The 10,676-nt window shown below is 46.8% G+C and overlaps 2 protein-coding genes across 2 annotated transcripts; one reads left to right on the forward strand and one right to left on the reverse strand.

The window, feature by feature from the left end:
* Window positions 1-4,012: 4,012 nt before the first annotated feature.
* MIS12 (MIS12 kinetochore complex component) lies at window positions 4,013-4,814 on the reverse strand. The gene has a single exon (XM_036395232.1). The coding sequence runs from the start codon at window positions 4,758-4,760 to the stop codon at window positions 4,128-4,130; it is 633 nt and encodes a 210-aa protein (XP_036251125.1). The 5' UTR covers window positions 4,761-4,814; the 3' UTR covers window positions 4,013-4,127.
* Window positions 4,815-5,222: 408 nt separating this feature from the next.
* On the forward strand, window positions 5,223-9,844 carry DERL2 (derlin 2). Its single transcript, XM_036395228.1, has 7 exons — window positions 5,223-5,322; window positions 5,704-5,769; window positions 6,035-6,108; window positions 6,516-6,609; window positions 7,043-7,238; window positions 7,826-7,916; window positions 8,995-9,844. The coding sequence occupies exons 1-7, from the start codon at window positions 5,230-5,232 to the stop codon at window positions 9,098-9,100; spliced, it is 720 nt and encodes a 239-aa protein (XP_036251121.1). The 5' UTR covers window positions 5,223-5,229; the 3' UTR covers window positions 9,101-9,844.
* The last annotated feature ends 832 nt before the right edge of the window (window positions 9,845-10,676 follow it).

Consider the following 10,676-nt stretch of genomic DNA (forward strand, 5'->3'; position numbering starts at 1 on the left):
TGTTACACCAAATACTAATTATTAGAAATTAAGGTGACAGGAGGGATTCATATTCTGAATTGTGTAAATGGGAGTAATAAGAGCCTAGGAGGGATTAGCAGACAAAGCAGCAGGAGGATTTCCTTCCTCTGGGGAAATCAGGGGTAATGGAATCCCCAGTAGGACAGCACTGGGAGGCATGGCTGCCCAGGAAAGGGGATAGGATGAATCAGAGCTACAGAGACAGACCCCAAGCAGAGGGGTCATAGCTGTGACCACTGGGTTCAAAGTGTTCAGTTTTGGGGCATCACCACCATCCAACCCTGTGGATTGGCCTCCAAAGGCTCCATCTTGCCTCAATGCTATTTTTCTAGGGTTTTTTTTTTGCTTGGTTTATTTTTTTTATTCCTCTTCAAGCTGAAATTAAATTCCTACAATGATTTTGTCACAACCTAGTCTAGTAAAAGGTATCTCTGCTCCTGGCAGGGAACAGATGATCTTTAAGGTCCCTTCCAACCCAAACCCAACTGCAGCAGGGTGAGATGGATGCAGAGCAGGATAAACAGCCAGGGAAGCAGCCAAAGCCATGTAGAGCTGTGTGAGGGACATAGTTTTTTCTTTTAAATCACATTCCCTCTCTCCTATGGTTTAATTAGGGGGAAAAAACCTCTCATATGTAAAAGTGATTCCTTTATTGCCAGACATTTCCAGGTTTTCCATTTTCTTCTCCTTGAGTAGGAAAAAAATCATTTACCAAGTTCTTTTCTAACAGTTTCCAGGGATGTCCCACAAACACGGCCAGGAGCCACCAGCAGCCAAGCCCTGACTGAGTTTCTTTGCTTGAGTAAATCAATGTTTAGCCACTAATGGGAGCTGAATGCCCATTTTCCCTGCCCCATTTATTTTATTGCCAGGGCTGAGGTGCAGGGGAGGCAGCACTGGGGCAGCTCTCTGGAAATCCCAGTGAGCACTTGGAATGTTCACTCCCATCCCATTTTATGGTGTGTGATGGGCAAACACATTAGGGAAGAGCTGCTGCACTCACCAGCTGGAATAACTCACAGTGCCTGGCTCACTGTCCATCTCCATTAGTTTTTATTTGGAATTTCCACAGGGTTCATTTTAAGGATGGGGGTTGCTCTTGCTCAGTTTGTGCCGGCAAAAATCCCTGTGGGAGAAAATGTTTTGCCACAACAGGGTTTTTTTCATTATTAGAGTGAATAAGTATCTTTTTCCCTGCCCTGTTGGTCCCTTCAGCCTTGCTGTGGGATGTGGACAGGGATGGGAGCCCTGAGCCACCATGGGATGGCAATAGCAGGAGCTGACCCACCACCAGCTTGAGATGAAGTGATTAAAGCTTGTGGCTGCCACCAGCATTTCCTGCCTGTAATTAATGCTCTTAATGAGGAGGCATATGGTAACCACCTCCTCCCCCGGCATTTTGCCAGGTGTGAGTTCATTAACAGCTGCTAATTACACCATTATTCAGCATATAAGTCAAGGAGGGCTACACTGCTCCAACTGCCTGTGAATGCTGCCAAAATTTCTTAGTTTAAATTTTCTCTTTTCTCCTTATACAGGGAACTGAACCCCTGGAGCTTTGCATCCCTGGGACACAGAGCCAGGACATTCCCTGCTTTCTCTGACCCCTATCCATGCACAGGGCCTGCAATTCCAGCTGTACTCCTCTTCCTCACAGCCAGGACATGCTTTTATTCCCAGGGGTGAGTTTTGCTGAAGTCTGAGAGTCCCAGGAACTGCAGAGGGGCTTGAAGCCATTCTCTATCTGGTGGAGCATCCAGCTGCCATGACATCCTCAGCCCCATGGATCCTGCATGTCCCAGAGCAGGAGGGCATTATCCTGGTGGGAAAACCAGTGGCTTTATTCCTCTCAGACCTCAGCTCTGCTGCTGGGGTGTTTATTGCACCAAGTGCTTGACATCAAGGCTCTTTCTCCTGAAAAAGGCTTTTGGAAATGTTTTACCAGCAGCTGGTTGCAGTTTTTACATTGGGTGTTATGAAGTATCTCACTCCCAGCCTGGGGCTCTGAATATTCCAGCTCCATGCAAGTACTGGGAGAAAATGAGCATTAAAATCATCTACCTGGAAGTTCTGCCCCTCCTTTCCAAGCCAGCGCCAGGTCCTGCTCCTGCATCAGCCGGGTGCTACCCTGTCTGTGCCTGCCTTGTCACCAGTGTCACCTCTGGATCTGCCTCTGAGAGCGGTGGGAGCCCGGGCAGAGTGGGACAAGGACAGATGGAGAGGCCACTGGGGATGGAGTCAGGGTTTGTCAAGCTGCTCTCAAGGCTCTGAATCTCCAGAGACCCCACAAACACATGGATGTGATTTGGAGCTGGGAGTGCCTCACCAGTGCCATTGGATCCAGCCTCTGTGGATGTGGCATTCGAGGACAGGTGAGTGTGGCCTGGGGGCAGTGCTGGGGGAACTGCTGGACTTTTCCAGCCCAGAGAATCCTGTGGTTCCATGAGCTCCCTGCCCGAGGGCACTGCTCCTGCACCGCTCTCCGGAGCAGCAGGGTGAAATTTATTGTAAAAGATTTGATTATGGTGACTGCAGTGCTGGCAGTGTGTGTGGGAGGATGGCATTTCTGAGAGCAGGTGGGAAGGGACGATCACAGGAGGGCGTGAGGGTTAAATCCACACCAGGAGGGTGGGATGATCAATCCCAGATTTAGCTGTGGACACATTTCCCTGGTTGGTGACACAGCAGGACATCAAACCCAGGGGTCAGGGAGTGGGCCAGGCACAGCCCAGTACAACCACTGTGCCCAGCACGCCCTCACCCAGCACTCCAGCTGGGAGGAACCCTGGCCTGGCAGTGAAATTGTCTCTCTGGCTGGGACAGGAGAAACCTGTGAAAATGGGAATAATTCCTTTTTGAAGGAAAATACAGTATTGGGGTGTACAAACTCAGTAGGGTCCAGCTTTCTGCCAATCCTTGTGTAGTCATTCTGGGCACAGAACACCCAGGAAAAATGTCTCCTATTTACTGAGGATAAAACAACTGATGCACCTGAGGAAACAATAATTCTTGATGTCCAGGAAAGTCACACTGAGCTGGGAAAAGAGACCAAGGTCCTGTGGAGCAGATCCCTGGGCCGGGCTGCTGCTGCCCTCTGCTGCCAAGTGACGCTTCTCACATCTCACTCTTAATCCAGGGAAGAAAGAATTCCAAACTGAGTTTTAGGTTTTCAATACACTTTTTTATTGCAGTCACCTCTAAATTATTCACAGGGTTAATGAATTTTAAACCTCTATGCCAGTAAAGTAGAAATTAATATTGATATTTAATGATAGGACTAAACAGGAGATTAAAAAACTACCATGGAAAGATGCACAGAATGTCAGGGATTTTGAATTAAGTACAGAGAGAATAAGTTCAATTAAGACACAAGAGCTTATCAATATTCAGAACATTTTCACAGGAGAATCTGATTAAATGTTAATAAGAGAAACTTTGTTTAGTAGAAAAGGGACACTGGCCAACAAAAAAAACCCCAAACAAATATATAAAGCAACATAAGGTGAAGAAGGACAAAGTGATGGAATTGCTCATTTCCTCCAATGGCTTCTGCTCTGTGCTGAGAGAAACACAAGCACAGGTGGAATGGTGAGGAACCCTGAAATTCCAGAAACTGAGCTGAAATTTGGTTTGATGCCAACAGATCTCATCAGAACCTTGTCACCAGCATCAGTGTCATCCTCCTCCCTGCATTTCCTCCTTGCTGACTTCCCAAACACAGAGAAAGGCACCGTAGCCATGGCCAGGCAGCTCCTTGGCCACGGGCAGAGTCCCCGTGGCCTCACTAACCTCAGGCTGGAAACACCTACACATTCCTACAAGGCTTGGTTTCTATAACCCTTAAAACGGGAAGTGCTACATAGTGTTCAAAGATAACATTCAGTGTTTTCAAACGCCGGTTGTGCGACCCAAAACTGAGGAAGCTGGCTTGTAAAATGTAACTCAGATTGTTTTCTCCCCCTCCTGCCTTAGGGAGGAGCAAACTGGCACAGTTTAACAGCTTTCAGACCAAATCCTGGCAGCACGAGTGGAGTAAGGGGAAGAGAAGCCCCTGTCATTTTAAGCAAGCTCTCTGTATGGCATCTGCTGCCTTCTCGGAATTTCCATTACATTAACTGATCATGCTGGTTAATTTTTTTGCTCTTCTCCTCAACTTCTTTCAGCACATCCTGCAATTTCTTAGAGCTCTGTGTCAGGAGGGCAAAGCTTTCCTTGAAGTTGCCGGCGCCGTGCTCCCTGCAGATGTTCTCAAGCCCATCAAAGCACTGCAAAATCTTCTCCAGCTCGGCCTTGACAACCTTCTGCTCCTCCAGCTCTGCTCGCAGCTCCTGCTCCAGGACTGCCTGTGCCCTGCACTGCTGCTGCAGCTGCTGCAGCTCATCCTGCAGCGCCTGGAATTCCTCCTCGCTGTAGGGATACTGCTCCTGCACCCTGTCCTCGGGCAGCAGCACGTTCTTCGGGATGTTCAGCACCAGCTGCAGCAGCACTTCTTCCATTTTAGAGAACAGTTTATCGAAGTGCTCCTTCATGAAGAGCAGGAATTTCTCGGTGCATTTCCGGATCTTGGAAGGGCTGATTTTGCAGCCGGGAATGCTGTCCAGCTTCTTCAGCATCACGCCCTCCACCACCAGCATCATTTCGAACAGGTAATCCTGGAAGGCGATGTAAACACGCAGCATGCAGGTCTGCGGCGTGAACCCGAAGAACTGCGCCTCGTAGACCATGGGATCTACCGACATGGCGGCGGGGGCAGGGGCGGCCGGGCCGTGAGGGGAAGGTGGGACTCACAGGGCGTACCCGAGGCAATGGGGCCGCTCCTGCCGCTGGTGTTCGCGGGGCCCGGGGCCGCTCTGCCCAAGGACGGTTCCGAGACGCGCCGCTGCCGCCGCTGCTTTCCCGCCTCTCTCAAACACCGCCTCAGGGCAGCTCAGGCGCAGCCAATCAGCGCCCGCCAGGGCACACTCCTGCCCAATCACCGAGCGCTCCGTCCCTCGGCGGGCGAGCCAAGAGCAGCCTCTCGGCCAATGACAGCGAGGGGTGGTGGGCGGGCATTGCAAGACGGCCAATAGGAGCGCGGAGAGGCGGCCGCGAGCTGACCAGTCGGCCAATGAGAGCGCAGAGCGGAGGGAGGGCGCTGCGGTTCAGCCAATGGGAGCGCGGAGCGTCGGGCGGGCGCGGAGGCGGGCGGGCCGGGGCGGGGCCGCCAAGATGGCGTACCAGACGTTCCGGCAGGAGTACCTGCAGGTGCCGCCCGTGACCCGGGCCTACACCACCGCCTGCGTCCTCACCACCGCCGCCGTGGTCAGTGGCGGCCGCGGGAGGCAGGGAGGGAGGCGGGCCGTGACGGGAGCTGGGAGCTGGGAGCGGGGTGGGGTGGCCGTGGAAGGGGCGCCCTCAGGCACCGCCCTCGCTCAGAGCCGGGTCTGGAGTCCCCAGACCCCCTGAGCGATTCGGGATTCCCGGAACCGGGCCCGGGAGAGGTGAAAAGCACGAATTAAAAGCAACAGCGCCAAAGGGTTGTTGTATTGAGGCTCCAGAAAACTCACAGTGCTGATGTGACTTGCTGGGCTCTTTTTGGCACGCAGAATGGGTTGCTGTTTTGGGTGTGTATTTTTTCTTTTTCCTTTTTTTTTTTTCTTCTTTCTTGTATTGATCCTTTCAAAATGTTTTCTTCTTTTTCAGCAATTAGAACTAATCACGCCCTTCCAGCTGTATTTCAACCCTGAGTTAATATTTAAGCACTTTCAAGTAAGTTTTTTCTGAAGCACTGGAGGTTTTTAAGTGTGCTCTAGAGTTTTTTAAGTGTTTGTCTTCTCAAAACAGTGTACTTTCTGTATTAAAAATACACTTTTTAAAAGTTACTGTAGCCAGAGTGCAGACCACTATATCTTAAAATAGGTCTTAGTCTCATTTTCTGTAAAGGAGATTTCAGTTTCATTGTTACTTATTTCTCTACTTAGACAATAAAAATAAGCTGTCATGTTTAAAGTCCTTGTATTTGTCTTATTTCCAGATATGGAGGTTAATCACAAACTACTTGTTCTTTGGACCAGTTGGCTTTAATTTTTTATTTAACATGATCTTTTTGTATCCTTCACCAAGTTGTGTTGGTTCCCTTGGCAAGCAGAGCTCCGGAGTGCAGGAATGTTGCTGTACCTGCACACAGGACAGGTTGAGTTCCTGGGAATTCAGCAATGCCAACTTCAAGGGCTTCAAGGGGGTCTCCTTTTTAAATTGTCAAGAATTTTGCCAGTTACTTTTTTGGTGTTAAGAATTTGTACAAGACTGATCCTTCAGGTTGGTGCTGCAGGAGAAAATTCCAGGTAACTTTTTTGTCTCCCGGCTCACCCTCTGTGCTGAAGTATCCAGAAAGAGCCAAGTGATGCAGTAAATTGACAAAACACTTTTAAGCTGACGTAGAAGTGAATAATTTCCTGCTTGGATATGTCTCTGAACTCACTTGAACACTGGAGTTTTCCTGACCTTGGCCTCAGATACCGCTACTGCCGCATGCTCGAGGAAGGCTCTTTCCGGGGTCGCACGGCAGATTTTGTATTTATGTTCCTTTTTGGAGGACTTTTAATGACTGTATCCTTTCTGTTTTAATTCCAAGCTCCTTTAGTAAAACTACAGAAGTGTGAAGGAGAGCTGCAACTGCATTGTTACTGTAACTTTGTTGCACAAGGAGTACTGATATTTGTTAGTGGGGTTTTGAATATTTTGGGATTGTTGCTGGTTTTTTGGGTTTTTTCTGCTTGATCATGGAAATGAGGTTATCAGGGGGCTGTTCAGATGTGGGATCATGCTCAGGTTGTCTGTGAAGAATTAAATTCTGCTTTAATGAGATTATTCATGCTGCAGGTAGCCCAAATCCTGCTGCACCTGTTGGATTTGATGGCCAGTAGTTTGACATCCTTACACCTGAGAAAGTGGATTTACCAGCTGTGTGGAAAACACAAGATTACAAATTAAGCTGTGAAATTCCTGACCTCACAAGAGTTTCCTTAACGAGCCATGACAGCTTTTTGGGCTGTTTGTGAACCTGGTGTTCCTGGGACAGGCGTTCACCATCATGCTGGTGTACGTGTGGAGCCGCAGGAACCCCTACGTCCGCATGAACTTCTTCGGGCTCCTCATCTTCCAAGCCCCTTTCCTCCCCTGGGTATTGATGGGCTTTTCTCTGCTCTTGGGGAACTCCATCATTGTGGATCTCCTGGGTGAGCAATGGCAATAATCTCACAAGGATCTGTTCCTCCTCATGTTTTACGTGAAACAGAAAATGGGGATTTGTCCCATTTTTGGGCTAATTAATGCTTGGTGTTAGTTCTTCTGATATATTTATTATTTTATATTTACATTTTTAGGCTTTTCTGATTTCTAGCCATTGTAGCATGTTTTGTGCTGTGACAAGGATGGAAAGAGCTTGTGATGTTTTTTATTTTCTGATGTTTTTAATTCTGGCTTTTTATTGTTTGGAATCAGCCCTGATGCATCATCTGACTATAGCATCAGTCTACTGAAATAAAATAGCTTATATTACTATTTTATCAACTCTAATAGAGCCAAAACATCAGTATTTTTTAATAATAACAAGATGTTTTCCCAGTATTAATGTCCTGTAGTATAAGTTAAGCTTTTACATGCTGTTAATTTTCTTTCTTAGGTTTTATATTTCTGTATCATCAAATTTTCTGTGAAAGAACAAATGTGTGTTGTTTTTCTGAAAACTCTAGTGTAAAGCATTTGAGAATTGTAAAGGAGGACTACTGAAAAAGCCACCTTTTGGCTTTTGTTTCTATACCAGGCATTGCTGTTGGGCATATATATTTTTTCTTAGAGGATGTCTTTCCCAATCAGCCTGGTGGTGGGAGGCTCCTGAGAACACCGTCTGTCCTGTGAGTATTGGTGTCTGCTTTGGAAGAGACGTGGCAAAAGTGCTTGTTTGGAAAACTGTTTGCAATTCAGTCACATCATTTGGGCAGAGTCAGAATTGGGGTCGGTGTCTTCTTGCTTTTTATTGAACTTGGTTCCCACTTCAACAAATTCCAGCCCCTTGTTTGGCAACACAGCTTAACTGGAGAAGAGCTAGAGGTTTTATCTTTGGTTTCTCTGATAACACTTTACTGACAGCACCAAAGCTGTGTCCCTTGCTGAGTGTGAACAGTGGCTGAGGTACTACAAATAAGATATTTAATGTTTTGGTTTTTTTCTTCTGTAAGTCATCCTCACATCACAATTTTGGGAAAAAATCCTTCAGTGTTTGTAGTGTTTATAGCTCCCACTCAGTTCTCTCTTGTTTGGTGCTCTCCAGAACACTCCTGATGGTTGTTTTCCACAGAATCATAAGACTATCCTGAAGATGTCTGGCATAGAATATTTATACATAAATAGCAGAATAACCTCATCAGTCTTGATTTGGGATCTCCTTTATGGTGGCTCCAAATTGGACAGCATAAACCCCACTGCCTGGGCAGGCTGTTCTTGAGGGAGGAGACTACCACAGGGGTGATGGTCTAAATTTCATAATTGGTTTTGGGTGTCACAATGTAACAAGGATGTAAAAGCTGTCAGGGAGTGCTCAGAGGAGCAGCATGAGGATGATGGGGAGGGGTCAGGAGGGGCCACATAATGGGAATGGCTGAGAGCACTTGGTCTACTCAGCTGGAGAAGTGGAGACTTTGGTCAAACCAAATGCTGTGAGCTGACAGCATGTGCGCTGTCCTGATGCTGTTTTTCACAGAATCATAAGACTATCCTGAAGATGTCTGGCATAGAATATTTATACATAAATAGCAGAATCACCTCATTAGTCTTGATTTGGGATCTCCTTCGTGCTGGCTCCAAATTGGAGAGCATAAATCCCACTGCCTGGGCAGGCTGTTCTTGAGGGAGGGCACTGTGCAGCATGTGTGCTGTCTTGATCTTACAGTGAAAGCTGTGTTTTAAAGGCTAACCATGCTTTGTGTTTTGCAGGAAAGCAATATTTGACACCCCAGAGGATGACCCCAACTACAACCCCTTGCCAGAGGAGCGGCCGGGGGGCTTTGCCTGGGGAGAGGGGCAGCGCCTCGGGGGTTAATCAGGGCCTGGGGCTGCCACTGGCCTGGCTCCAGCCCCATGGGGACTCCTTCCCCAGCCCAGAGAGGACTCTGACAGCTCTATGGTTTGGAACACAAGCACTTTATGAAATGCAGTCTCACCCGAGGCACTCCCAGCACCCTTCCCCATCAGGGAATTCATTGTGCTGGACATCATCTAAATCCAGTGGAGCCAAAAATGTAAAACTGGAAACTGTTTCCTGTTAACTTCAGTTAACAAGGCCACACAAGTACTTGTTTAAAGTGATTTCTAAAGCATTTTTTTCAAGTTATTTGATACATGAAACTCTATGGGAAACTTTATAGAGGACAAACCCAACTTTTTGGGATTTAACTCATTTTTTTATTCTTGGATAAAACAACTGCAAGATGATTGAAAGGCTAAGTCACCATTTCAATGGCAAAAGGTTGTTTAATCTGAGGTGCTGCTGTCTCCAGTCATCTTTGAACTGCAGGGAGCACAACATGCAGCTTTTCACTCTGCCAGCTGGATTTTTGGAATGTTCTGCAGGCTGAGGCTACATTTTGGTGGTTTTTTTCCCCAAAAGACTGTGTGTTCAGGTGCCCACAGTGGTGGTTAAATAGGTGTGCCTGCAAAATCCACCCCCATGTGCCCTCTGCTGTTACTGGATGACCTGCAGCACTAGAGAAGAAAACTTGTCTGGAGTCAGGACTCAAAAAATGATTATGAGTTGAATAAAATGTCTTGGATCCTTTTTGGTTAATCCTCTGTATCATCCTGTAGTGTTGAGGCAGCAGGGGCTGGAAAAAGCAAATCCTTGAAGAGACAGAGATACCTGCAGCTTTTCCCACAAGTGTCTCAGAAGTGCAGGACACAGCATTGTCTGGTCAGGATGTGAAATCCGTGGTCTGTGGATGAAGTTTGTTGTGTCCAACACAGGCCAGTGAGACTGAGTGGCATTTATCTTAAAGCTGCATTGATTATAAATATCTCTGAGCAGCCACATAGGAATTTGGAGCTCAGTTCAGCTCATCATGGTCAGTTGTTCTTAAATCACCATAGAAAGTATTGGGTGGGGTTTTATTGATTATATCATAATAGATAAAAGGAGTTAAAGCTGTATCTTCATTTTGCATTTTAGAGGATGGGCTTACCCATGATGTGATTATCTCATTTAGTCTCAGATTTTATTTTTCAAAACTGGCTACAGGTTTTACTTTTTTCAATTTATAGTCCAGGAGAGAAATGTGTGGGGATCTCAGGGGAAATGGTTTGTCCACAAGCAGTGTGTTAGATTCTGATAAAATGTGTGAGGTAATTTGTGTCTGCATTTTTATCTGGTAAGGGTTATAAAACTTACGGAAGCTTTGGAGGATTTTACAGTTTTTTTTGGTCTGTTTTTGGGTCAGTTTTGATTGTTTCTAAAGCAGACTTCTAGTGCTCCTAGAGAGCCAAGAATGAAAGTGTTTTGGACAATGTTGCTTCAGCGTAGGTTATGAGGCAGGAATGAGATAAAAACGTTATTTTTTGTGTTCTTTTTAATTCAGTGTTTGAGAACCCCTCCGTAGCTTGTTACTGGGACAAGTCCTGAGTTG

This window comes from Molothrus ater, chromosome 21 (assembly GCF_012460135.2).
Source record: "Molothrus ater isolate BHLD 08-10-18 breed brown headed cowbird chromosome 21, BPBGC_Mater_1.1, whole genome shotgun sequence".
Lineage (NCBI taxonomy): Eukaryota > Metazoa > Chordata > Aves > Passeriformes > Icteridae > Molothrus > Molothrus ater.

Excerpts from the sequence above, each read along its gene's own strand:
- MIS12 (XM_036395232.1), bottom strand. The coding sequence starts at position 4,760 with ATGTCGGTAGATCCCATGGTCTACGAGGCGCAGTTCTTCGGGTTCACG.
- DERL2 (XM_036395228.1), top strand. The coding sequence starts at position 5,230 with ATGGCGTACCAGACGTTCCGGCAGGAGTACCTGCAGGTGCCGCCCGTG. Across the intron at positions 6,610-7,042 it reads TTGGAGGACTTTTAATGACT|CTTTTTGGGCTGTTTGTGAA; the intron begins GTATCCTTTCTG and ends GAGCCATGACAG. Across the intron at positions 7,239-7,825 it reads CATCATTGTGGATCTCCTGG|GCATTGCTGTTGGGCATATA; the intron begins GTGAGCAATGGC and ends TTTCTATACCAG.